Raw genomic sequence first — 27,318 nt, 5'->3', positions numbered from 1 at the left:
CAGCCAGTGGTAATGGATGAGCGGTTACAAACTTGTTTTCCGTCCTAGGCGGGCCCTTGGAGTTGTGTCCTCGAGCGATGTCCCTGACCTGAATTATTTTGTCAGCAAAGCTTAAAAGGCTTGGCTATTTAATAGAGAGCTGCTGTCCCCTTTGGGTGCTCCCAGTCCTATCCAAGAGGTACCTCTATAAGCCCCAACACGGGAATCCCTCAGGTGGTGTCCCCAGCTACCCGGGCTGGGGGCTTCTTCCCCTGGCATCCACGGCCTGTCCTCCTCTCCCCTCACGCCGATTCCAGTCCGGTCAAATCACCGAATGGTAAAAGCTGCAATGCCATTGTCACTTGATCACATTCCGACTTTAGGCCAAAGTCCTAGTAGGCATGCCCCTGATGTGTGTGTGTGTATGTATGTCTGAGAGAGAGAGAAACAGAGAGAGAGAGGTATCAATGCACCTGTTGTTATTCTTAAACTTGTATTTTGGTGTTCCTCTGTCTCTGAAGAAGTCTATGAAAAGTGGTTTGAAAGTGGTACAAGTGTCACCTTTAGAAAAAGAAGTATTTTATCAGAGATGAGCTTTAGTAGGTAGAATTAGAATCATTATCCCGGGATTTAGGGGTTTACTGATTCTCAAGAATGCATTTTTGTTTTGGCTACACAGCACAGTTGTGTTAGTACATAGCAGCCCAGCCTGAATGCTCCAAGGGAAGCATAATGGGGACATTTGTCTGACTCATAGACACTGTGGCGCAATGTGTTGGATAAACCTGCTGTTAAATAATGAGCCGTCCAACACAGCGAGTAAAAAAAGGTTTTTGATAATTTACGATAATGGTGATCTTTGGCTGATAAATCTGTGCCATATGTTAAACTGGCCATGCAGAATGTTTCCACTTGAATAATGTGATGGGATTTCATAGACTCAACAGTGGTGCCTTGACAGTCTCGGATGCATTTTTTAAAAAGACCCGATTTGACGTTTAAAGAGCTTTAAAGTTTGAAGAAGTTGTGCATTGTTAATCTTTCTCCTTGTTTGATATATGGATCAAATATATTAGCATTTAAACCAGCACCATATGTTCCATAGGTGTTTCTTGCAGTGTTACACAGAATATCAAGTTAAGTAAAAGTAACCGTAGTTAGACATCACTAACTGGGATACTGGAGGAAGTTTAAACCAGTAACAGGTGATGGCAGGTCACGTCACTCACACTGCCTACTGGTTCTGCTGTCTTGGTACAGGATGGCTTCACAGTATTAAAAGTAATATTGCATAAGTTCTGTACTTTGGTTGAACATGCTGTTGCAGTTATACGATTCCCACACGCTTATGTATAGGTGAATATATGTCGTGAATGAACTTCAGGGTCTGTGCTGGATTCCTCCTCTACTGCACCGTAATCGACTTTTAAAATGACATCCTGCATTTATTTTGCTAAAGCGAGAGATCTGCTTGTTTGGTTGTCCCACTAGGTCCTCTGTTTTCCCAGTATCCCAGGTATGCCACCGGAAGGCATTCATCTCTTTTCCAGCTGTGATGTATCACATTCCTGGCATATTTTCAGCCACATTCCACCTCGCTTTCAGCTTTTCTAAGCCGCTCACCCCCCAGCGTTTCCTGGGTTTTCCAGACTTCCTGCTGTGTGTTATGCCTTATGGAGGATGCCTGGTCCTGTTCATGTTCCCCCCGTCTTGGTCTTTTGGGGGTTTGGGCTGCTCTGAAACCACCCCCTCCCCCACGGCGTCCTGCCTGTTACCAGCGCTTCTGTACAGACCTGAGCTCTCATCGGTGAGGCGCTCTGTGTCCAGGTGTGTGTCCTGCTGTGTGTCCTGCTGTGTGTCCTGCTGCGTGTCCTGCTGCGTGTCCTGCTGCGTGTCCTGGTGCGTGTCCTGCTGTGTGTCCGGGTGCGTGTCCTGGTGCGTGTCCTGCTGTGTGTCCTGGTGCGTGTCCTGCTGTGTGTCCTGCTGCGTGTCCTGCTGCGTGTCCTGCTGCGTGTCCTGATGCGTGTCCTGATGCGTGTCCTGCTGCGTGTCCTGCTGTGTGTCCTGCTGTGTGTCCTGGTGCGTGTCCTGGTGCGTGTCCTGGCATGCCCTGGTGCGTGTCCTGGTGCGTGTCCTGGTGCGTGTCCTGGTGCGTGTCCTGGCATGCCCTGGTGCGTGTCCTGGTGTGTGTCCTGGTGTGTGTCCTGGTGCGTGTCCTGGCATGCCCTGGTGCGTGTCCTGGTGCGTGTCCTGGTGCGTGTTCTGGTGCGTGTCCTGGCATGCCCTGGTGTGTATCCTGGTGCGTGTTCTGGCATGCCCTGGTGCGTGTCCTGCTGCGTGTCCTGCTGCGTGTCCGGGTGCGTGTCTGGTGTGTGTCCTGGTGCGTGTCCTGGTATGCCCTGGTGCATGTCCTGGTGTGTGTCCGGGTGCGTGTCCTGGTGTGTGTCCGGAGGTTACCATAGTATTTGTTTTCGGAAAAAGAGAAGCACACATTCTTTAAATAAAAGTTCTGTATACAAAAAACATAATGGGGTAAAATTAGAACCGTTTAGGTGACATTGACACGTGACTGAAACATTGATGTACGAAATTTTGTTCTATTGTTGTTCAGGGACACAATGTTGCCTTGGCTACCCTGTGTGGATTTTTTCTTATCTGCTATTTTATTTGGGGGTCAGAAACTGCAGTGTACAGTACTGTGCATAAGCTTTAAGCAGTCTAAGAAAATGATGTTCAAATGATCTCCATGTTGGTGTAAAACTATTGTGTGTGTCAAAATCTGTCAGCATAGCCATTTGAAAACCATACCTCTCTTAAAGGTACCCGTACTATCAGCAACCATCCAATAGTCCTATGTATTTTTTTTTTTTTACCCAACCAGTACCACACCTGGTATGGCTAATCAGTATCTCATTGACTTTGTAAATTAATTAATTTATCAATTGCTGTTGGTGAAATTTATGAAATACGTGGAATGGCTGAGGTGAGGTTTCAGAACTGAAGCGGTGTTCATCTAGCCATCCAGCAAGATATCAGCAAGTTTTTGGAGAACAGAAGGAATTCCTGTTTTATTGTGTTGCTCTTACAGTAATTTTCTTGTTTGTGTTTTTCGTTCGGAGCACATGTTCCGAGTGGGCTCCATGACTGTCGTCAGAAGATGCAAATAGCAAATAAAACATGTTTGTTTTTTGTTTTGTTATTACTCAGTTAAATAGCTTTAAACATTTCTTTTGACTTCCTAAGACTTTTGTACGGTACTGTATATGCAACCGACTAGGCACTTATGGCTGGTGTGAGTGAATGTACTTCATTCTTTTGAGGCAATTTTAAGCTGCATTGTCATTTTTATTATTTCTGTGTGGACGAAATGAGCTGTTTGAGAGCAGAAACATCACACAATAAGAATGATGATCTGCATCTTGCAGTAGTGATGTAGTTCCAAATTGATGAAGATATTGAGAGTAAAACCTTGGAATTTTCAGCCTCAGATGAGAGAGCCATCAATCCAGTAACCTTATTGTGGCTGAGAGGTTTTTATGCCTCTGTTATCCTAGGAGCTATATTGCCAGGGGCAGTTGCCTGTGATAGGGTTTACCAGTGGATATTGGTTCTAGGTGAGTAGGTAGGTAAAGGGTGATTCAGAAAACTCCCATAATTGATCAAATTCAGCAAGATGTGACTCTGCCCAGCTTGGGGAGACCAGGGTCCCACCCTGGAACCAGGCTTAATGGGTGGAGCTTTTGTGCGAGTGCCTATTAGCTAGACCTCTACCCATGGGGCCCAGCCACGCATAGACCAACAGGGTGACATGGGACCATCTTCCAATGGCCCACAATCTGCAGGGGGTGGGCGTGGGGGGTCCGGTGCAACGTAGATCAAGTGGCAATCAAAGGCAGAGGCTTTGACAGATTGATCGTGGGCAAGCAAATATGGCTATAAGTACATGGAATGTAACCGTTCTCATGGGGAAGGAGCCTGAGTTATTATAAGGGGTTGAGGGATACTGACTAGATATAGTTGTGCTAAACCACATAAACACATAGCTCGGGCTCTGGAACCAAATTTCTGAAGAGGGGCTGGATTTTATTCCACTCTGGAGTTGCCCTTGGTGAGAGGAGCCAGCAGTCCATTTATACCCTCCGCCCCATTTTGGTGCCAGTATATTGGAGTTTACCCTGGTAAATGAGAGGGTTGCCTTCCTTCAACTTCGAGTCACGAGCTCTGACTGTTCACTGTGCATATGCACCGAAAACCCATTCAGAGTACCCAACCTTGAAGACCTAGGATTGGATGGTGGAAGACACCCCCAGTGGGGATTCCATTGTTTTGTTAGGGGACTTTAACACCCATGTGGGTAATGGCAGTGAAACCTGAAGTGGTATGATTGGGAGGAATGGTCTGCCTGATCTGAGCTTAACCGATACTCTGTTATTGGACTTCTGTGCTAACCGCAGTTTGTCCTTAATGGACACCATGTTCGAACATGAAGTTGTTCACAAGTGAATCTGGCATCAGAATACCCTAGGCCACAGTTCGACTATCTATTTTTGTAATCGTATAATTGGATCTGCGTCTGAATGTTTTGGACATTTGGATTATATCTCTCAGCTGGAGTGAGAATATCTTGGTATTCCCTCGGTGGAGCTGGAGGGGGCTGGTAAGAGAGAGGTCAGGGCATCCCTGCTTAGCTTGCTGTCCCCACGACTCATTCCCAGGTAAATGGCAGATGATGGATGGATGGATGGATGGAAGGATGGATGAGAGTGGATGGTCTCAGTCTGAATTTTCACGCTGTTGCGCATTGTGCAGTATGCCTTGGTCACCATTTCTATATCAGATACAGTCATGTGTACTTTATGACATTTTTGTGAATGGCATGGTTTTGAATGCATTTGCTTGAATTTTGTCGCGTATTGTCCAGGCTGTTCTGCGGGTGTTTACAGAAAACCTCAGATGCTAAAGAAGTTGCACTTTGTGCTGTATTGAGCTTGACGATAGAGAGCCTCATGTGTTCTACAAAGAGCAACATTCATATGAGCAATGTCACACCATTATTTTTTGAGCAATAACTTTACTTTTGGAAACCCATGCTGGGGGTGTGAACATTATTTAAGAACCGAAGAACATATTTATGGAGAGAGTGTAAGCACCCTGGTTCTCAGTGGTTGTCCAAGCTGCGCTAAATCACTGGTTTTGCTTGTTTCAGTTCTGTCAGCCTGGAGGATGGAGCTTGTCTTGCAAGCGGAAGCAGCCCACATTCTTCACTGTGGTACTGACTGACATCGACTCCAACAGACACTACTGTTCCTGCCTGACCTTCTTTGAAGCAGAGATCAACCTGCAGGTGAGAGACCCATGGATCAGCACCACTCGCCTTCCATCACTGCATATCCAATAGGTTTGTTATGTCAAAGGAGACTTCTGGGATCATACATAAACGAAAAAAAAATATCTAAATACCTCTTTCCCCCTTTTGGGAAACCTGTCAATCTCTTCAGTTACTCACTCAGTCTGGAAACGCTAGTGGAGAACATGTACTCTATCAAAAGAGTGATGAAAAACAGTTGGGCGTTTTGAGAAGTATCCTGCATAGTTTTCCTTTCACTTTTTTGAGCATTTCTTTTTTGTTTACTTAGTTCAATTTCTTGGAACTTAATCCTAATGACTCATCACCAAATTTACATTTGCCAAAAGCATTTAAATTCCCAGTGGTGGACTGGGTGTATCTAGGGTGTATCCTACCTTTCAACAGCAATTTTTTCCTGGGATGGGACCTTGAACCACTGGATAATGGAAAGAAAATTTTATTTAGATTATCCATAAAGTTAAAGACGATGTGCTTAAAAATTGAGTTGCTCCATGCAGTTTGTGCTAAAGTTTGAGATCTCAATCTTGAGGCCTTTTTACAGGTTATGCCAATTGAAAACCAGAAATAGTAGAATAGTAGAGTTTCTTTTTAATTAGTCTTAATATTACCTTGCCATTCCCAGCCATTTCTTTATGATTAAGAACTGCACACACTTCAGTGAACAGCTCATTTGTTTAGGAAGATGATGTGGCCAGTGGGCAACACAGCTGACATGAACAGGTCTGACAATGAACATGTGAGATTTTTATCCTGAGGGAAGCTTAGTTATTTTAGTTTTTTAGTTGATCTTTTTTTTGTTTTATTGTGTGTGTTTTTTTTTTTTTTGCAGCCATGGAGGACTATTCTTAGATGGTGTTAGATGCCGCACCTCTTTCTTAAAGAAGCTGCGCACCATTTGTATGGCAATGGATATTTATAAGTCACTGGCTGAAAATAAGAGTATTTCTTAGTGCTGTTGAATATATTATGTTCTTGACTTCCGTTGTCTTTGTCTCTTGAACGTTATTGATGGTATGACTATGAAGTCTTCATTTAAACCTGTTCTGCAATGCCCAAAGTAGACTCTGTTACCTGTAAACGTTTGCTTCAGTGCTTTGCAGATCTTAACACAGGAAAAAATCATCAATTTATCAACTTAAGTGCATAGACTTTAATTTCCAGTTATGTATAGTTCTCCTACCTTTAATAAGCCATTTAATAAGCCAGCAGAGAAGGCCCTTGTTAAAGATGACAAATGGTCACTGAATACACTAATACTATGGCTATTGCTTTAGGTTAACAGTGGCTGCCTCTCCCACTTATTATGAACTCTCTTGTTGGTTATGTTCCCCCTCACAGTGTAGATGACAGAGTGTTTTATTGATTTCCTGTCTGAGAAATTGTGTGGCAGAGGTTTTGGAAAGTAGAGGCTCATTGATGTTCGAACAGTGAATGGAATGTTTTCACATTGTGGGCAGCTAAACACAAGCTTGCAGTCCACACAAGTACTGTTTATATAGCTGCATTTGAAATGATATCCATCAGCCAGAATTAGTTCAGCGATAATTAGTTAACCTCCCCTCTTAGCCTCTTACTAATATCCTGGACTGCACTGTGTCATGGATGCATTGGGACTGAATCAAGTGCTTTTTTATTCTGCTGTTAAGTTAATCTGATGTGTCGCATTCATTCTGCAAGACCATTTATGGCTGTTGTTTAAATAAATCTAACTCATTTTAATATGTGCAATTACTATTGTAATCTGATTATGTTCATTAAAGGCAGATGATTGTTAAAAGTGCAGTAATTAAATATCAGCTGACATCCATCCATCCATCTTCTAATTTCTTATCATGGTCAGGGTCACAGGGGGCCTGAAGCCGAACCCAGGCAACATAGGGCACAGGGCAGGGACACACCCTGCATGACTGATAGTAACAGAAAAGCTGGATGATTCATTTGGGGAATTACCCTCATATCTCTGTGTCTGTGACAGTTAGCAGTGTACAGATGCATCAGTGCAATCAATTTTTAGGGGTAAAATAAAGATACTTATACTTCTGGATTGTTTGCTCTCACTTTCTTGTGCTGCAGGTAAATGTACAAATGGGAGTGCCTGGACGTATATTTCTGAAATATAGGATGGCAGCGGAAGGTTCACTAATATTCATAAAGGGAACACTACTTGATGATCTTTGAGCTAATCAAATCATGATAGAGATGAAAGATTTTCGATGAATAAGATCATCCCCTGAATAATTATAATCCAATCAAATTGCCTTGGGTCCAATGATTTACACCCAAAGTAACAAAATAGATATAAATAGTTCTGGGGTATTCATTTTTCAAATTTAAGTGCAACTCATTCTAAGGAATAACAGTGTCCTTAAACCTAAAATATCAGTCTGATTCTGAAGCATCAGGCCACCTATGGCAGAAGACATTATAGGCCATACCTAGTGGACCATGGGAAGAAACGTGCCCAGCACACACAAACTCTAAACCAGTATCTCTCCATACCAGTCCTCAGAGACCCCCAGATGGTCCACATTTTACTGGACTGTCTAGCAGGAAGCTGGGAGGCAGAAAAAATGTGGACCGCCTTGGGGTCCCTGAGGACTGGGCTGGGAAACACTTCTCTAAACCCCCAACAACCCCCGGCAGTGCTGCCCAGTGAGTCACAGGTCTGCCAGGCCCCCCATTCTGCCCAGCTTTGCCCCTGGAGACCTACCACCCTTCAGAGCTTAGGTGCAGTGCTAATTTAACACGCCCGATACAGATAGTCAGGCCCTAAAGTAACATCTCCATATCCAAGCCATCTTAGCTTCAACATAAACTTTGCTAGATCTTCTGTGTCATATTTGTGTATTGGCCCATGAAAATTGGAACAGTCTCAGAAAATGTTATTAATACTTTATTTAAATGGTTTTAGTTTTTTTATTATTTTTTTATTTTATTTTATATTTTAAATAAAAATTTTTATCATTTTGCCGATTTTGATTTTCAACTCAGCTGTTTTAGTTATGTAAAGTTTTTTTTTTATATGGTCCAAATGAAGGGTTAGTACAGTCTCTTCAGAACTCTGCACTATAATAACATCTCAGCTAAGCAGAGAACACTTCATTACATTATTTTATTAAAGCACAAAAACAAATTTAGTTTGTGTATAAACACATCTAAATTAGCTAACTTTTTTCTCAATTTTTCCATCTAGGGCTTATGATTGAAAAGAAGCTTTTTTGTGTTTGTGCTTTGAGTCGGCGGTTTGTTACACTGCAGAGCATTACATGAACTGCAGTTGTTATGCAAGATGACTTGCCTGCATAGATATGTACAGGTCCTTAAACCAAGTTGTTCCTATTCCTTGGCATCCTTCTCATGCTTTGACCTTTTACAAACCTATCCTCCTGGCCTAAATGGTTCAGCCCTCACCACCTTTAATTTTATTTCTCTTTATTAAAAAATCAGTGCCTGTATGCAATCATTTGTGTGACTGACTTTGAGCCTTTTCGCTCTCCTTTAACGCCTCTTGTGATTGGTTGCTCTGCCTTTCATCTATCATCCCAAACAATGGGTGAGGACAGACTCTTTTAAAAGCTCTCTCTCTCTTTCTGCTTTCAACTTTATTGGCAGTTAATTTTACTGTGGGGAGTTTTAAATATAAATTAATGTTGAATGTTCTTGGCAACGTTTGTTTTTGTGAAGATGATGCAGCTGCATTAAAAATTTTGGCTGCTCCGCCAACCTTTTTTATTGTTACTAATTTTAACATGCAGAATTTATTTGAATTTCATAAATCTGTATTCACTCTGTGAATTTTAGTAAGAGTATTTTTATTACGTTTAATATTTACATGCCAGATTCCATGTTGAATTATGCTAGATTAGCCTTCCAGTTAAGCAAAATCAATCTTCCAAAACTGAAAAATTTAAAGATGACATTCTTTTGCATGATAGTAACGGAAAACCGCACCAAGACTACCATCTGTGTAACGTGGCTAATGCATTTCCCTTCTTTGCTTATTTAATTAGTTACTTTGTATCAACTTGGTTTTTCTGCCATACCCTGAAACAGAGGGAGGAAATTTAAAAATCGCTCAATGCTGCCAGAGGTGACCCACCCCCCCCCCCCCCCCCGACAAGGCTGGGCCTGTAACAGCTACTCAAGTGGCATGTTGAATAAGCTGGGGGGGTTGGGGGTCAGGCTGCAGTCCCTAGCCAGGAACATGGGGGCCCACGTTGGCACATCCGTTTGTTCATTTAGCCCTTTGCCGGGACCCTCTTTGCCCAGCTCTGTGGTGAACAGAGACGGCGACTGTTGGTAAACTCATCGGTTACATCCTGGACCTGCACCAGGAAGGAAAACACTGCCGTCATTCCTGCAGCAGCTGGACCTCTGCCATCCCTTTGGGTTTGTATCAGCTTGTTCTGCTTGGAGACTCCATTATGCAAAGTGTGCTGCCACTCCAGTGTATTCCAGCAAGACCTTCCCTGCTGCTGCTTTGGGCATGAGGCATTTTCAAGTCATCAAAAATCACTATTGTACTTCAAGTAGTTATACAGTGTACCAGCCACAACTTACCACGACAAATAAACAAGGTCTGAAATTAGGGAAAGGAAGGTATGATTGCTTATTAATGCCTGTTCTTTCTGTCTTTCAGGGTCTGAAGGCGGGCGAGAGAGATGGGGATGAAGATGGAGAAGAGGTGGATGGTTTGATAAAGCCTGCTCAAGTCTTTGCACCTAAAAGTCTTATTCTGGTATCCAGACTGGATTTACCAGATATATTTTGGGTAAAGTTAAAATATTGAAATTTTAAATACATAAGCCTTATATTTACAATCAACTGACTTGAACGTAGCTTTCCGGTCACTGAAAAACATTTAGTATTTTATCTGTTATTTGTTTTTCCAAAACAAAAGCAAATATCCCATTAAATGCGAGTCTGCTGTAAGATGTTGAAGGTGTCAGGGACGTAGTCGCAGGGTTTTGTATGCTGGCATAGATAGACCTGGGCATTTCTGAGCGAAAACCTTTTAGTGATCTGCCCTGAGTTGCCTGCATTTGCACTGACTAAAGGGCTGGATTATCTCCTTGACGAAGCTCTCATTCACCCTTGCCTGTCCCCAGAGACAAACCTCTCGACTCATTGCCAGTCGTTCTTTGACTTGTAACAGTACACGCACCAGGCAGATATGATGAAAGCCACGTGCCAAAGACAGGGCCCCCCCCCCCCACCCATCTTTGTAGGACAGACTGTTTAGACCAGCTCTAGGGGATCCTGGATACAATTAGCAAATGTCATAGTCTAGATCTGCACCAAGATCTGACCTTTAGGAATTATTCTGCACTTTGCAATAGCCCAGTGCTTTGGTGGAGTCTTTTTTTGATTATAACTATTTATATGCCGCAGTTTCTTTTCATACTGCACTTAGGCGGCATGGTGGTGCAGTGGTTAGGACTGTTGCCTCACACCTCTGGGACCTGGGTTTGAGTCTCCGCCTGGGTCACATGTGTGTGGAGTTTGCATGTTCTCCCCATGTCGTCGTGGGGTTTCCTCCAGGTACTCCGGTTTCCCCCCACAGTCCAAAAACATGCTGAGGCTAATTGGAGTTACTAAATTGCTCGTAGGTGTGCATGTGTGAGTGCATGGTGTGTGAGTGTGCCCTGTGATGGGCTGGCCCCCCGTCCTGGGTTGTTCCCTGCCTCGTGCCCATTGCTTCCGAGATAGGCTCCAGACCCCCCGCGACCCAGTATAATAAGCAGTTTGGAAAATGGATAGACATAATCTTGGAAGGTGTCATAATCATAACGAATCAGATTGTAGAGGGGGCGGGACCAAGCAATCAGATGTCTTGGTCCCATCTCCTCTAGTTGCTAACACCCGCCTCCCCTACAATCTGATTGGTTCCCTCTCTGAACCAGTTATTTTTCGTTCTGTCCTCAGAACATTTTTCTAAAAGTAAATCTGCCATGAGCGGGATGGAAAATTGAGAAAAACCCTGCTGTGACGCTGTGAGCCAGACGGAAAAGGTCTGCTCGATGTGTTTGCTGACAGGAAACACTGTTGGAGGCTCATATTAAGTTACATTATGCCAACATCTCAAGTCTGCTTGCCAAAATGGCATGACTTACATCAGATCAGCATTCAAAAGCAATATGGTTAAAACATTTTTTTCTTTCGTTTCTAAATCTGTGTAATTACAGATTTTTATGTCACTCATAACACTAATGCCTGAAATTGCATTGTGACTATTACCTCAGATTTGCTGTATTGGTTTATGATGGATGGATTCGCATGTACATTGTTGTACTAACCCCTTGATGACTCCTATCTGTTAAGACCAAAAAATCCATCAGCATGTCTGCTGCTTAATGATCTTAGATCCGGTTTTTTGTATTTTCACTAATAGCAGATTTAGATAAAAACATATCAAGCATTGTTAAGCAGCCGTGTTGTATGCATTAGTGCGAAAAGCACTTGATTTTGTAAAATGTATTTATTTTTCTACCTTGTCAGCTTTTACTGACTCCTGTTCTGAGTTTGCGTCAATAGTCAAATTTTGCTTTTGACGTTGTGGTTGGTTTGTGGTTGAGTATACATGCTAAGTCTTGCCCATGCCTTGCAGGGCTGCCTGGGTCTGATTTACACGGTATACATAGACAATCTCAGCTTCCCGCTGGAAAGCCTGGTGGCCAACCTGCTTACCTGCATCGTGCCGCTGGCTGGAGGATCTCAGGTGAGGCCAAACAAAGACGTTCGCAAATTCTTCTGGTGTGTCCTAAGAAGTAAGGTCCAGAATTCAACTTCAGGTGACTCCATCTAGCGTGAATTTGTTTACTGGATTTTCTCAATTTATGTAAATGAAGGATTAAGGGTTCAGAAATGAAAAGGAATAAATGTTTTCTTAAATGTACACATTTTCTTTTCATATTTCCTGTTTGACGAGTTTATTTTATAGGAATCCACAAATAAATGACAATTTTGAGCTTCATAATCATCATTTTTCTGTCACTATTCCTGGTGTGAGCTTGCTGTGAAAGTCAGATTATACCATGTTTTCCTTGGCCACACACTCTTGGTCTTTCTGGGGAATCCCTAGACGTTCCCAAGCGAGCTAGGAGATGTAACCCATCCAACGTGTCCTGGGTCTTTGCTGTGTCCTCCACAATTTGGGATGTGCCTAGAGCAGCTCCCTAAGGTGCCCGAGCCTCTCACCTTCATCTGATGAGGTCCCTCTGGATGCCTGAACTCCTCATCTTGTCATGGAGAGTGAGTGTGCAGCCCTGTGGAGAATCTTCATTCCAGCCACTCGCACTTGTGACTGACTTACACCCTGCTTTACTAGTGCTTTACTCAGCCGAGCCCTGAGACTGTGAGGTACTGCTCCCCATCCCTATTACCTCACATACAGCAGTGACTCATTCCACACACCCCCCCCCACCCCCCCAACCAAGATGTTTGTTCCTTATTCCTTAACTTCCATGAAATCTGTCAAAATCCCAAAGGGAGTGGTGACTGTCAGAGTTTGCAGGTGCGGACGGGCAGGAAGGAGGCAGAGAAGTACAAAGCAGGGAGGCAGAATACGGGGAAAACTAGGGTTTTATTAGGGGGAAGACGGCTAAGGGCAGAACAGGACATAACAACAGCACTAACATCAATGACGGACATCGGACAGGGCAAGACGTGGACTGATATCGACAAAAGACATGGCGAAATAACAAGGTACAGCTGGGCATGATTGGGGAAGCGCGTGGATAATCAGGGGGCGTGGCACACATGAGGATCGTACGAGCCGGGCATGACAGAGACAAAATGCATCATTAATGGAGGCCAACACCTCTCTAAATGGCTTTGATTTTGATTTTAGTTCTTACTGTTTTCACACTGGGACCACATAGCCAACAGTAGCAACCCTGGTACCCCATCTTCCTGCGGTAACTCCAACAGGATCCGCCAAGGTGGCCATATGCTTTCTCCAAATCCACAAAGCACATGTAGACCACGTTAGCATATTCCCACAAAGCCACACAAAGCTGTGCCAGCTGTGCAAGACAATGTCGATCTGCTGCCCCACTGCTGGACTGGACTTTGCATTGTTCCTCCAAAATCCTAAATGTGACCATCTGGTGGAGTCTGTTCTCTGGAAGCCTGGAATAGACGTTCGCATGGAGACTGAGAATTGCGATCCTCCACATTTAGAACTCAACCTTTTAGTCCCCCTTTTTGCCAGTCCAGAGGAACTTTGCCTGCCTTCCATACAACATTAAAAGGGCATATTAAACACATCACCCCAACAGCTTCCAGTGCTCTCATCATCCCTGGATGGATTTTATGCAGTCTTTCCTTCCCAGAAGCTTCTGACCACCATGGCAATTTCAGCTGCAGGGGTAGAAACTTCTGGTAGAGTCTGTCAGTACCTTCTGAAAAGAAGCCATATTCACTGGGTTAAGAGATTTCACAAGCTCTTCTTTCCATAGCTCATCTCGATTGTTCTGGGCCATCTGGCCTCCTCATCTGTCAAATCACCAAGTGGTGATCACATAATAGCTCTGCCTGTCTCTTCTCTTCAAAGTCCAAAACACAGCCTCTAATCAGATGAGACAGCTCTAAAGACCTTTGGGTATGCTGCTCTGGTACCATGTACACTTATGAGCATCCTTGTATTCAGACTTCTTCCCATAGATTGTTTCTGGCTTACGCAGAAATCCAATTACAACTCGCCACTTGTTGAGATCCAGGAGGCTTTCCCAGAAGCTTGGATGCTCCAGATTACTGTCCATTGTCAAGATCTAACCCATCTGGTCCTTTTTGCTCATGCCTGCCGCTCAGATGGCTACATCTGACATCACCCTTTCACCATGACACCATAGTTAGCAAACAAGATGGCTCCACACTGCCTTTTCAGGCTGAGTCCAGCTGGGTTATGTGGATGGCTTTTATGGTTGAGACACAGCTGGAAAACGCCGCCCCTAGCACTGGCTCCGTTAGTGGGTCTCGGTAACCCTATTGGATTTTTTATTTGGCCTCTCCCTATTCACCAAGGGAGGCCCCACCAAGAACTCACTCTCCATATGACATAGCTCTCTGGATCATTAAGGCATGCTAACCTCTCCGCCACACTAAGATTTTGATTTTTTTGGAGAGGTGCAACTGATTACACTTGCAATTTTAAGACCATTTGCAAAAATTTGGCAGTACGATTTTTATTCCCGTAAGGCACAATTGACTTAATTTAGAATTGTTATACTGAAAAGCAGACTTGATATGTTCTTTCTGTATTATTCTGTGATCACAGCATTCTTGCCTGGACTCATGCTCTTCATTCCCCCTGAATGGGAAGCAAAGAAAGGTTATTGGTTTGGGTACAGTACAGTTGGTGGCACAATGTGAAACTAGATTAATTAAATGACATTTCCTTGCTTCTTGTTGCTGTACATCAATAACAGTATCTCTAATATACCAAAGCATTGATTACCTTTTAACGGACTTTTGGGATCAGGGAAGAACTCAGCAGTTGAGGTTTTCTGTGGTTTGGCCTGTTTGTAGTTTTTATTTTTTTCTCCACGGCAGAAGCTCTTCTCACTAGGAGCAGGTGACCGGCAGGTGATCCAGATTCCTCTGAACCGAAACCTTCCTGTGACCTTTAAAAGTGTGGCTCTCCTTTTCCAGCAACTAGGTTAGTATGAATGTGTTCGCTGTCCTTTAGCTTTTATTTTTTTACATGCAATTTAATATGGACTCTTGCCAGTATTCAGAAAGACATACCACTGCAATAACATGTACTCTTCGAATGGGCTTAAGTTCAGCACATAATGTGCTTCATTAGAGCATGATAAAGAGTTAAATATTATTACTGATAGCATGTCTATCATCAGTTTGACAAAATATAGAATTTCATCATGTGCCTTTGCAAGCATGACATAATAGTGTCTTGTGTCGTCTGTCTAGATGCCTCCTGAAATTGTCATGAAGTCATGATATTCATAATGTTTGAACAATTAGTCAAAAGCTGCTTTACAGTAATCAAGCCCCCATAGTGTTGGTTAAATATGCCAGAAAAACAAGTTTTATGCACATTGGCAACAAAGGTTAATACATTTTTCAACCAAAACTACTTTAGTGGATTTATATTTGAAGAATTCAGCAATATTTTGGAGATTTTAAAAGGCCATCGGATATTTAAGTGACAATAAAAGCAGGTGCAGGTCAATTAATTTTGAGAAGTTATTAGATGATTTGCTTACAAGATCATTAGTCACCTCATTCTATTATTCGTGCATTTAAAAATGCATTTATTAGTACAAATTTAGTTAAGAAAGTTAGAAACCTTGGGTCACAGCCCTTTGTACTTAGTGGTATCCCTAGTGTTTCTGAATACCTTATCACTTATATTTCTTTGACATCAATTGCAGTCCTTTTTGAAACATGAGCCTGCATCACTTGCATCATGCAAATAGCTGCTTAATTGGCAAAGTTTTTCATAGCATAGAAGAGGAAAATGACAGGACTTAACCATTAAACCAGATTGTTGCTTCATTTGGGGAGCATTATGCATTCTTCTAAATTTGTAAATCTTTAAATTAGGTTTCTCTGGAGGAAAGTGTTCCTGAAGGGGTCCAGTACTGTGGCCGTAATTTTTCTTGAATTTTCCTCTATCGCATTACACAACTAAAGTAGCGCATGGATAATTTGATCCTGGTTAGTAAGCCTTGTGGATCTGGCTTTCCAGCAATATGTGCGCTGAGCGATCCATATCGACCCGGCCCGGCCCAGAGTCGGCTCTGAGCCCAGAAGACGATATTCTCTGGTTCTTTACAGTCTCCAGTCTTGCATTGTTCTGCTAATGAACAACACATTTATCAAAGAATGTGTCCTGTCCAAAGGCCAGATTTCTGAAAATTCTTACTTCCGTCCACATACCTAATCAATTATGAAGCTGTCCTGGGAAATGATGTAATTCACAGATATGGTTTTTTGCAGTTTTTGAAATCTAATTATAGAATGTTGAGTGAAAGGCTAATGCAGTAGATTTCTGTATACGTATACTGTTAAAAAAAATCATGATGTATTTTCATTTATCCTAATATAAATACTAGTATTTCAAAGGTGATTTGCTTTCACTAAGTTTGTTTATTTAATAACTAAATTTTGGTTGAATATCTAGCACTAACCTGAATCAATCTAACGACTCTTCCTTAGTAACATTACTAGGATGTTTATTCTCACCATCACCATCTGTGAAGATACATCTCTGTAGATCATAGTTGCTCCCAGTTGCTGTCTCCTTATTATTTGGTCATTTCACTTCATGACATTCTCTTCTGATTGTTATAGTGCAATATTAATAATGGTCCATAAAGGAGGACACTATGCAGAATGTTGCATGCTTTCCTAACTGTAGCTTCTTTATGACCTACGATGAAACACTTTAGCCTTGTTGTTATGCAAATGGTGACAGTGTCATTGTCCTTGATGGACACACTGAGGTTCCTCTTTTCTCTCATGATTTTCAGTTTTGGTTTTGAGCTATAAATGGGAATTACAGCTATGGTATTTTTATTGGTATTATTATTTAAAATGTATTTATTGTAAAACAAAATCCTGCTTTACTCACTTGTACTTAAGCACGTGTTTCTTCCTTATCCTGTGTGCTGGTATAAACAAATTGATTCTCACTAGGAGCCCTGATTTTTTTGGTCTGCCCTGAATTGTTGGTGAACATCAACAATCCACCTTCCCATGGATCTCAGGGTTAGAGAGGGTTTATATAATTCCAGATGATTATTGGGAATTGTGTGAAACTGCAAATTACTTGCTGTCACCTCAGGGCACGTGAGCCACATGCTAGAAACAGCAAAAAAAAAAAAAAAACACAATTTTGTGTAAATTCCTGTTAACAGGTTTGCCATTCCCGTGTATGTTTCCACAATTAGTTGCTCTGTTAAACAACACAAACACATTAACTTTCCCGCTGAAGTTTTTTTGCTGCGGTACTGGAATAGGCAGCTTTTTGCATTACAGGTTCACGTCCTTAACTGTGTTGTTACCTGCTGCCCTATTTGTCAAGAAACTTCTTGACCTGTGGTTTTCCTCCCGTTCCTTATATAGAACAGCGGCAACAAACTTTTCTGAGTTGAAGGGCAAACCATCTGAAATCCAGCTGATGTTTACAAATACTTGCATTATAAATAACTTCTAGTTTTTTTCTTGCTGTTCAACAGGAACAGTGACGATATAGATACCTGTGATCTGTTTTCCGTAATGTCCTATCCGATGTGAGGTCGTAGCATGAGTAATGCCTGTACTTAATGAAAATGCATGTTTGTAAGGGTGTCTGTGAGTGTATTATATATGCCACATATATGTGATACGAAAATTGCACTGGATAAGCAAAATAATAAGATATTTTTCTGTTTTGGGGGTGCATTATGGTGTGGAGACACATCATACTAGCTAATCAGGTGAGAACTTCTTCGAAAGGAATTTCTGAGACATGGGGGGGGGGGGGGAGCAGCACGTGTCCCACCCACGCGAAGCACCTGACACTGAAAGTCATAGCAGAAAAATTTCCTGTGTGTGTGTCACACTGAGCAGGAAGAGCAGCCCCTAGGGGAGTAGCAGGAGTGAGGAATAACAGCCCGGGTGATTTCTGCTCTGCCGCCGTCTGTCCTCATTGTGGGGCTGGAAATGTGTACAGATAAGTAAACAGCTCAAGGTCAGAAAAGAAATACAGCTAAATTTCTTGGAGATCTCCATGAACCCATCGCCTCCATGCTGAGTGCTGGAACGGCCAGTACATTACACATCACGTTGTCTGTATTTATCAAATAACGGCATTCTCCATCAGTTGCATGGCAGCAGTAAGACACAATAGAACAAGTGCATGGAGTCCTACTTAATTATTACCAAACTTGGGATATTTCTTTAGGCACATCATGGCCTTACTATGGGTTTATGGAGTTCTGTGCATTTACTAAATAAGCTAGATGAAGGTCGAGTTGCCTTTCCTTATATTACGCAGGACATGTGCCATCTGAATGCTCAATATTATGTTCCTGTTTACTGGTGAACCGATTAAAAGATATTTATGTCAGCACTTCTTTTCTAACGTGATTAATGATTCCAGTGATAGTGTGATAGCGAAGAATAACAGGAACTGTAAACTTGAAATCTGTCAGAATGGAATTTTCTGAGGATGCGATCCAATGCAACATTTTGAACGTTTTTTTAAATTATTTTTATTTTTTACATTGTTATTTGTCATCTGTGACTCTGTGCCTGGTTTGGGGATTTCAGACGCACTTGTACTGTGTCAGGACTTCATGTGTTCTCTGTGTTGCACAGGCCAGGATGGGTTTCCCAGTGGGTTTCCGTATTGATCATGCTGAAGTTAGATCCATTAATGTATGTAGTGTGTGTATGTGTATGTGCCCTGTGATGGACTGGTATCCCATCCTGGGTGAGTCCCTGTCTTGTTCCATACACTGCCTTAGACAGCCTCCAGGTCCCCGCTGCCCTGTACAGGATAAGGCAAATGGAAGGATTATTATTTGCTGTGAATGCTGTATATACTGTGCATGCATTACAAACATTAGTGGCACGGTGGCCCATCTGATACTTTGCCCTCCCAGTCAGGTTATGATTTCTGGCTCTGCTCTGGATACATTGCAGTTGATTTTTTAGTTAACAGACCTGGCAATGCTGGAGTCTGGAGTAGGCTGGTCGCAGTACCATAAATTTAGTAGTTCATAGCAATACCAGTGAAATTCCACAATTCTTGATAATTCAATACTACAGCAAAAATAAAAAGAAAACAATTAATTACATGTACTTCAACATACACTCCTTTATTTAAAAAAAACATTTGAACATTTCAAAAAGCAACAAGAGTAGCCTTCATGTTTTTAAAAAACTATACTGCGCTTATAATACAAACAGTCAGCTTTTCATGCCACAGCATTATAATTACAATACCCAGGAGAGACATGGGGAAAATATGGAAATAATAAATAGAAAACAGGAAAATCTAAGGCAACAAAGTCATCGTGTCACCAGTGGGAATGAGCGTAAATGTAACTTTGAAATAATGTCCTCAGGAGGTCACCAGGTTAAGCAAAATGTTTTCAATAACAAACCACAAAATCATTTATGGCAGTGTAAAAATTTTACAGTGTAGATATTTTTTCAATCTGCATATGTACCAATTTTAGAGATCAGTTTGTAATCTGTGAACATTTCATGACTGTCAGGATTTGAACTAGACATGTTCATGGAAGTGTTACAAGTTGTTCAAGAGTAATAAGCAGTTAATTTCAGGTATGTCCTATTTAAAAAAAAAAGAAAAAATTTTTATGGGGTGGGGGGGGTGCGCTTCAGAGGGGGACTAAAACACTTTTAGGCGTATAAGATGCTCCCATCTGGTCTGGCAGAGATGCGTCCCTGGTAACAATATTGCAGAACAGGGCTGACCAGAATTTTGGCATCGGCTTGGTACTGAAATATCGGTGCTTGTGACGTCCCCACACAGGAGACATAAAAGTAGACTGATGTCATGAAATCACATCGTCACAGCTGTCTGAATGTCCCTTTGTCTAATTTACACTGATTTCAGTATCAATATCACCTCCATAATGTTGGGTAATGTTGCCAGTCTCTCAAAAATTGAATCATCTTATAGTGAAACTGGGTATTCTTGGGGATTCATGATTGATTCAAGATATACAGGTAGGATGTTAGGATTTACTTGCTTTTTAAGCAAATGTAAATTGTTTTTTTCTGATGTTTACTGTTTTAGGGATCCAGAATGTCCTCAGCCTCTTCTGCGCAGTGCTGACAGAGCACAAGGTTTTGTTCCATTCCACCAGCTACCAGAGACTGGGCGATGCTTGTCGTGCCCTCGAGTCGCTTATGTTCCCGCTGAAGTACAGGTGAGGTTTTCCTCTCGTTAAGGAAGTAAAACTTTAGCTGGCCTCTCAGGGCTGGTGTGCGCTTTTATTTTAGAGCTGCAGAATGCAGGTATTTGGTGAGTTTTTTCCATGGTGTTTGATCATCAAACCCAAACCCAGAGAAGTCTTCGCTGATGAGACACAGCGGAACCTCTTGTCACTTGTAGAGTTTGACCTGTATTCCTCACGTTCCAGTGCTCCCTCAGTTTTACCGTTTGGTTTCTGTTTTTGGTTGTTTCACTTTAAAGGGCCTTAAGGGAATTTTATGTGCAAGTATTTTGTGAGTACTTTTGTCATATCTTTCCAGTGTGAGGTGCCTCTCTTTAACCCTGTGGAACCCTCTACCTCCCAAAATATGATAGGCTTGACACAGCATGATGTCACATACATACGCCTTCAGTTTTACACTTCTTTTTGTCTGCATAGAGTAGCAGTTGTAGTTTGTCCATACCATTGAAATTACCATGTTTGTGAAGAATCTGTCCGTTCACTAATCAGATAGTGTTTACCTGTCTAAGAAGATGCTTTTATTAACATGATTCTAATGTAGATATTTTTTTGTTTTGGAATTCCTTAAGTCTTTATTGAATGCTGAGTCATAACTGTTCCTCCTCTCTTTCTTTCTGGATCCCAGTTACCCATACATTCCCATCCTGCCGTCACGCTTACTGGAGGTCCTGAGTTCTCCGACACCTTTCATTATAGGTGTTCACTCCGTCTTCCAGAGTGACATAGAGGACCTGGTGAGCTTAGCACCCTCTGTGCATCTTGTGCCCCGATACACTTGGCTCAGGAATCCATGTAATTGCTTTTACGGTCACTAAGTAGATTCAGGAGCATTCATGGACTTTGACAGAGGTGTTAATTTGTGAGCTTTAAGCGCAGCTGCGTGTGAGGGGTCAGTCTGCTGGTTATGCCTGTTCTCTGCGCAGCTGGATGTCATCATCGCTGACCTAGATGGCGGGACAATAAAAATCCCGGAATGCATCCACCTTTCCCATCTGCCGGAGCCGCTGCTGCAGCAGACCTGCAGCGCCCTGTCTACGGTGAGTCCTGCAAGCTGCATTGACGTGTGTTCATGGGCAATGCTTGATGCCCCATTACCATCATCACAAGTGACCAATTTGATTTTTTCTGCTCATGAGCAGGTTACTTAATTTTTGAGAAGCTGGTTAACTCACCCAGGGAGACTACATTGTTCCATTGCGGTGTTACTGTGTGATTACCTGGTTGTTGGTGGATAGTAATTCACTGTTTTTCATTCTGCTCTGCCCTTCAAGAGAGCAGTCATGTGATTACATAAGAACATAAGTTTACAAACTTTACAAACAAGAGGAGGCCATTCGGCCCATCAAGCTCGTTTGGGGAGAACTTAACTAATAGCTCAGAGTTGTTAAAATCTTATCTAGCTCTGATTTAAAGGAACCCAGGGTTGTAGCTTGCACTAAGATTATTAATCTTGGGTCAGGCTTCTGTTAACTTGTCTAAAAGTGTGTATTTTTTCCTTATATATGTTCACTATGCACAAATGTGTTTTAGCAGATGATCAAAATTTCTGCTGTTTTTTAATCACTCATTCTTGAGAATAGGGTCAAAATTTTATTTGGGGAGATTTTAATTTTACTCTTCAGTCATGCTTGGAATTTTTTTTTTTAAAGATCAAAGTCTTGAGTATTAAACTTTGTAATGGCACAACCTCCCATTGTTGTAATTTCATTACAACATAAAATTTCATTTTATCTTAAATAGCATTTTTTTTTTTGCCGCTTAGAGCTTACGTTTTGTCAATTGCACAAAAATGTATAATACTGTGGAAATTGTTTATAGTAATCACGTGTGTCTGGGTGAAATTGATCACTATAAGCAGATGAACGTTATAACCTGTGTTTTTGTTCTTTATGTCTCCGTGAGATTATCATCTAATTGATATATGTATATTTATTATATAGATACAAGGTAACAAAATGAACACCGTAACTACTTAATTTTATTGATGATTTCAAATACAGTATAGCTGCTTCAAACGCTTTTCAAATTACAGTATACTGTACAAATTAAATTATAATACGGTATAGTACTGTACATAAATATTCAGTTCAATTCAAATTTATTTATACAGTGCATTTTCACAGCGTTATATTGTCTCAAACCGCTTATTGTAGTTTTGATGCTGCATGTCAGTGGCTCGTTTTTGGGCCTTATCGTAAGCTTTTATGAGTCTATATTTGTCATTGAGCGAAAATTACTTTCATTTTCCCGTCATGTTTTCTGTGCATGCAGCATTAGCCACAGGTTGCTAGCCAGAAGCAGACAGACAGAAGCAGGCAAAGTAGGCTTATCAAAGTTAAAAAAAAAATCCCCTGAGTTTTATTTTTTTGCATATATTGCCATGTTTAAAAAGACCCAAGATGAACACTGTAAGCGTACTACTTGATTATTATAAGTGAGTTATTTAAACAGTATTTGTACAGGAATTATTCTGTCCCAAGCTTTTTGATCCATATAAGCAGTTGATCATTATAACCATGATCACTGTATTATAAAACACAGTTATAAAACAAATAACTGAATTTTTAATTGACATAAACTCATTTAAAACATTAAATGAAATCATTTTCTAAGATTAAGTAATTCTGAGCATAATGGAAAGAAATCCATCTGATGGAGCTGACATATAAAACAGCATTTAAAAACCAGCAAGCTCCTATGCTGATCCTGTCACGATCCTGGGCGTGCGAAGCAGCGATCGTGAGGGTAGGCGGGCAAGGAACAGGCAAACGGGTCGAAGTCAGGGCAAAACTGGGGGTTTATTACGGGAACAGGGAACATCAGACAGGAAGGAACCTCACCAAACCACATCTAACCACAATGACGGACCGGGAAAACAGGGCAGACCAGGACTTAAATACACCAAGACTAATCAAAGGAATCGGACAAAGCTGGAGACGATCAGGGAAGCACACGTGGGTAATCAGGGGGCGTGGCACACACGAGGAGCGGACGAGCCGGGCATGACAGATCCACAATCAGATTTCATTTTTATTACATCAAAACCTTTAAAATATCTGACAGAGTTGACATCTAACAAAGTTTTTTTTAATTTTATTTCACAGCATAGCCTTGCTGAGTATCCATTTATTTTTTTTAAAGTTGGTAATGCTGATCAAAATAATATGCATTTTTAAACCATAATTTTTATATGGTTTTGATTTAGAAGGGTTACGGAGTTGACCAGTTATGGTTGAGACATACCTGAAAAATAGAGAGCTTACCGGTGCTTCAACAGTATTCCCTTTTCTGAAATCAGGAAGTGAGGCAGGGGTCCTTAAGATATAGCTGATTCTTTTTATCCCTGATTAAATTATGTTTTTTGTATACATCTGATGGAGCTGACAAAAACCCAGGACACAACTTTCAAGGAGTAACATTTTCATAAAAATATACATTTTAAAACGAAGATGATTACAATAGTAAAATGTTACACCTATACCATCAGTGGTTATTGTTACTTTTATATTTTGAAGGCTTTTAACACATTTTTAACTGTTTGAAGTCATCAATTCTTGTCTGAGACGAGGATATTTTAGAAGGTATGGTAAGGGGCGTGCACCTGAGTGCAGCCATGTGGCAGGCGATACCCCAGCACCACACTAGTCCGAATGGACCAGTGTGAGGTTTTTTTCCGGTGGCTATAGTGCCAATCCTGCCACCAACCCCCAAGTTATTCCCTGTAAGTTGGAGGACCTCCTTACAGGGCTGGATGTAGATTAATCATACCCAGGATGAAGCAATTGCAGGTTAAGGGCCTTGCTGACAGGCCCAAAGGAGTAGAATTACTCTGGGCGTTCATGGGATTTGAACCAGCAACATTCCAGTTGCTGGCAAGGCAGATCAATAATTATGCAAATCTTATTCACTTCAAACATATAAATATTTTAAATATATAATTTCACCAAAAATGTCAATTAGTATGTATATATGTAATATTTTTAAATGTTTTTTGGTACGATGTGATTTGGCCCAATTCTGGCCCAATTTTATTCAGCATGTTTGACACACAATCATTACAGCTCATATAGGGAATGTTATATGGCATTAAAATGTGTCACAGAATAATCAGCTGATCAGGGTTTCTTTTTTAAGGTTTTACATCCTGACCTTGAGGTGGCCGATGATGCTTTCCCTCCCAGTCATGTGGCCTCTCCCAACATAAAACACCTGGTAAGAACATGTCAGAAGCCTAACGTGTACCTTACGGAAAGGATGAGGATCTAACACAGACCATCAGTAGCATGAATTTATACTCTATAGATACAAAATATATTTCATGTCGTTTCTTACGTTTATTTTTATTTTTAGATTATGTTTATTTGACAGTTTTTTTTTCAATCACTGTATACTGATTTTGTATATTCGTAATTATACTGCTACAGATTTTAATGAAATGATCAAATTTACCAGGGTACAGTTCCATCTATAACATAAAGTGTGTTTTTGAGCACTGCTGTATTGTCATACTGTAGAAATGTTCAGGGATTGGTCAGCCAGCTCATGGTCATATTTATTTTCGGTTTCGGATTTTCGTTTATCCGCTAATTAAATTAGCTAGACATGCGGTTTGTCAGCCCCGCTAATGCAAAAACACCTTCCTGTGCCTGTCTGTGTTTGCCCTTGTCTGCCCACGTCTATCTGTGTCTGTCTGCATCTTCCCTTATCGGTCCATGCTTGTGCATATCTACCCTCGTCTGCCTACACCTGTCCGCGTTTGTCTGTATCTGCCCTCATTTATCCATGCCTGTCCGTGTCTGCCTGTGTCTGCCCTCGTTTGTCCGTGTTTGCCTGTGTCTGCCTTTGTCTGTATGTGTCTGCCCTCGTTTGTTCATGCCTGTCTGTGTTTGTCCGTGTCTGTCTGTGTCTGCCCTAGTTTGTCCATGCTTGTCTGTGTCTGCCTGTGTCTGCTCTTGTCTGTCGGTGCGCATCCATGCTTGTCTGCATTTGTCCATGCCTGTCCACATCTGCCTGCGTCTGTCAGGGTCTGCCCTTGTCTGCCCATGCCTGTCCGCGTCTGCACTCGTCTGCCCCCGTCTGTCTTTGTCTGCCCATGCCTGTCTGCGTCTGCCCTCGTCTACCTGTGCCAGTCTGTATCTGCCCTTCTCTGCCTGGACCTGTCTGCATCTGCTTGCGTCTGTCCACATCTGTTCCCTTCTGTCTAACTGTGTCTGTCCATGTCCGGCAGGATAAGGATGTTCGGGCCGTGTTCCTCTGGCTCTTCGCACAGCTCTTCCAGGGATACCGGTCCTGCCTGCAGCTGATCCGCATCCACTCAGAGCCGGTCATACAGTTCCATAAGGTGGGATGCCACACGTAACCCCTCCCCGCCCCCCCCGGCCAGGAATTTGCTTGTCAGTGTCTCTGGTGACCTCTCACGGGGCCTTTCGCTCCATTTCCCCTCGAACTCCTTGCCCTGCACCCAGCTTCCATTACAGCCCAGGAATTTAGCACATTTCCGCCTGTCAGCATTAGCATATTGTGCGGTATCCTTTACAGTGGAGACCTTAAATGTTTAAGGGGAAAGGGCAATAAAAAATTCACGTTTGCATATAATATGCTGATTACATTTAGACCTTTTAATTTCTGAATGATATACCGGTGTTACGTGTGCGGATATGAATCATATTACAATTCAAAAAGTTATTTTGTAATTGTCATTTTTACACTGTTAAATTATAATATAATTTAAGCCTTACCTTATTGTTCAAAATCAAGTAAGGGTGCTTTTCTACCGCACAAAATACAGTACTTTCGGTACTTTCGCTTTTCCATTGACTTCCGGTTGAGTACCAGTACCGAAAGTGCCAAACTAGCTGGGGTGCTTCTTTGGTACTTTGGTACTTTTGGGTGGGACTGGCAAACGTATTTGCTGTTGATTGGTTATGCAAATAGCCTGCCGCTGAAACACAAAATACAACCGGCATCTTTTGAAACGCACAGCGAACAGCAAGAAATGAAATACAAAGCAGTAGAAACAAAAATATTAAAAAGTTAAATGGAAGAATGGAAAAACGAGGAAACACAGGCTTTAATCGCCATAGGGTCCGATGAACAGATCCAGTGGGATTTGAATGGCACACCGAACAATGCCGCTTAAAAAAAAAATTCAGCGAAAGAAATACCATGTCGCGCTTTGTGATGATGTCAGTCAGGGGCAGTTACTGATCATATCATTCGGTACCAGTTTTTACACCAGTGGAAAATCGACACAAAAAAAGTACCTTACTTTTGATAGTTTATGGAAGTACCATACTTTTGGTACTTTATGGAAGTACCGAAAGTACGGTACCTGGTGTGGTGGAAAAGCGCCCTAAGACATAGATGTGCTGTCCTGCATGCAGCCTGATAGCTCTATTTCAGAAATACTCACAAAAAAAAAAAATGCTTCTCCAGACAGCCTTTCTGGACCAGAGAGGCTTAATGGAGAACGACTTCCTCGCCAAGGTGATGGATGGCATGGCGTTCGCCGGCTTCGTCTCCGAGAGGGGCCCCCCCTACAGGGCCTGCGATCTGTTTGACGAGGTACGGCTCGTTTACGTGAGCTGCGGCATTTTCTGGAGGCCCGCGCCAGCATCTGGCAGGTGACGCTGGCCTCCAAATCGAGTCCAGATTCATGAGATGAGAGGAGAGCTCGGGCTGTGCTTTGTGTTACTGGTGCGGATACGTTACGAAACACAGGCGATGGAGGCTGGAATTGACAGGTGGTGGGGCTACTGGTGCCGCTGGAGATGTGTCGCACGTACAGTCTGTCGCATCTGCAGAGACGTTGCCCCCCCCCCCCCCCCCCATTGTTATTTCAACTGAACAATTCTCTCCCCCTGCACGTAGCTGGTGGCCTTGCCTCCGGAGCACTTTAAGGAGGAAGCCGCAGACCCTGCTAAGCTGCAGCAGCGGATCCGTGAGATTTCGGAGCAACTGTATAAGAACGTAAGAATCCCTGGGCTGGTCCATCGCTCTCACGCACTTGCTAGCTGACTAGCTGGTCGTGTCCAG

General features: G+C 42.2%; 1 protein-coding gene across 1 annotated transcript in view; it reads left to right on the top strand.

Annotated features, from left to right (window-relative positions):
• LOC125723469 (myotubularin-related protein 13-like) overlaps nt 1-27,318 on the top strand; it is a 124,971-nt gene that overhangs the window by 51,490 nt on the left and 46,163 nt on the right. Inside the window, exons 3-13 of the mRNA XM_049000056.1 lie at nt 5,186-5,323; nt 9,987-10,118; nt 11,955-12,065; nt 14,900-15,005; nt 20,124-20,256; nt 20,909-21,017; nt 21,207-21,320; nt 24,418-24,495; nt 25,511-25,624; nt 26,719-26,847; nt 27,154-27,252. Of these exons, the coding sequence (XP_048856013.1) occupies nt 5,186-5,323; nt 9,987-10,118; nt 11,955-12,065; nt 14,900-15,005; nt 20,124-20,256; nt 20,909-21,017; nt 21,207-21,320; nt 24,418-24,495; nt 25,511-25,624; nt 26,719-26,847; nt 27,154-27,252 (1,263 nt within the window). The remainder of the gene's footprint in view (nt 1-5,185; nt 5,324-9,986; nt 10,119-11,954; nt 12,066-14,899; nt 15,006-20,123; nt 20,257-20,908; nt 21,018-21,206; nt 21,321-24,417; nt 24,496-25,510; nt 25,625-26,718; nt 26,848-27,153; nt 27,253-27,318) is intronic.

The sequence above is a fragment of the Brienomyrus brachyistius genome, unplaced genomic scaffold (genome assembly GCF_023856365.1).
Source record: "Brienomyrus brachyistius isolate T26 unplaced genomic scaffold, BBRACH_0.4 scaffold49, whole genome shotgun sequence".
NCBI lineage: Eukaryota > Metazoa > Chordata > Actinopteri > Osteoglossiformes > Mormyridae > Brienomyrus > Brienomyrus brachyistius.
This window is presented reverse-complemented; position numbering and strand designations above follow the sequence as displayed.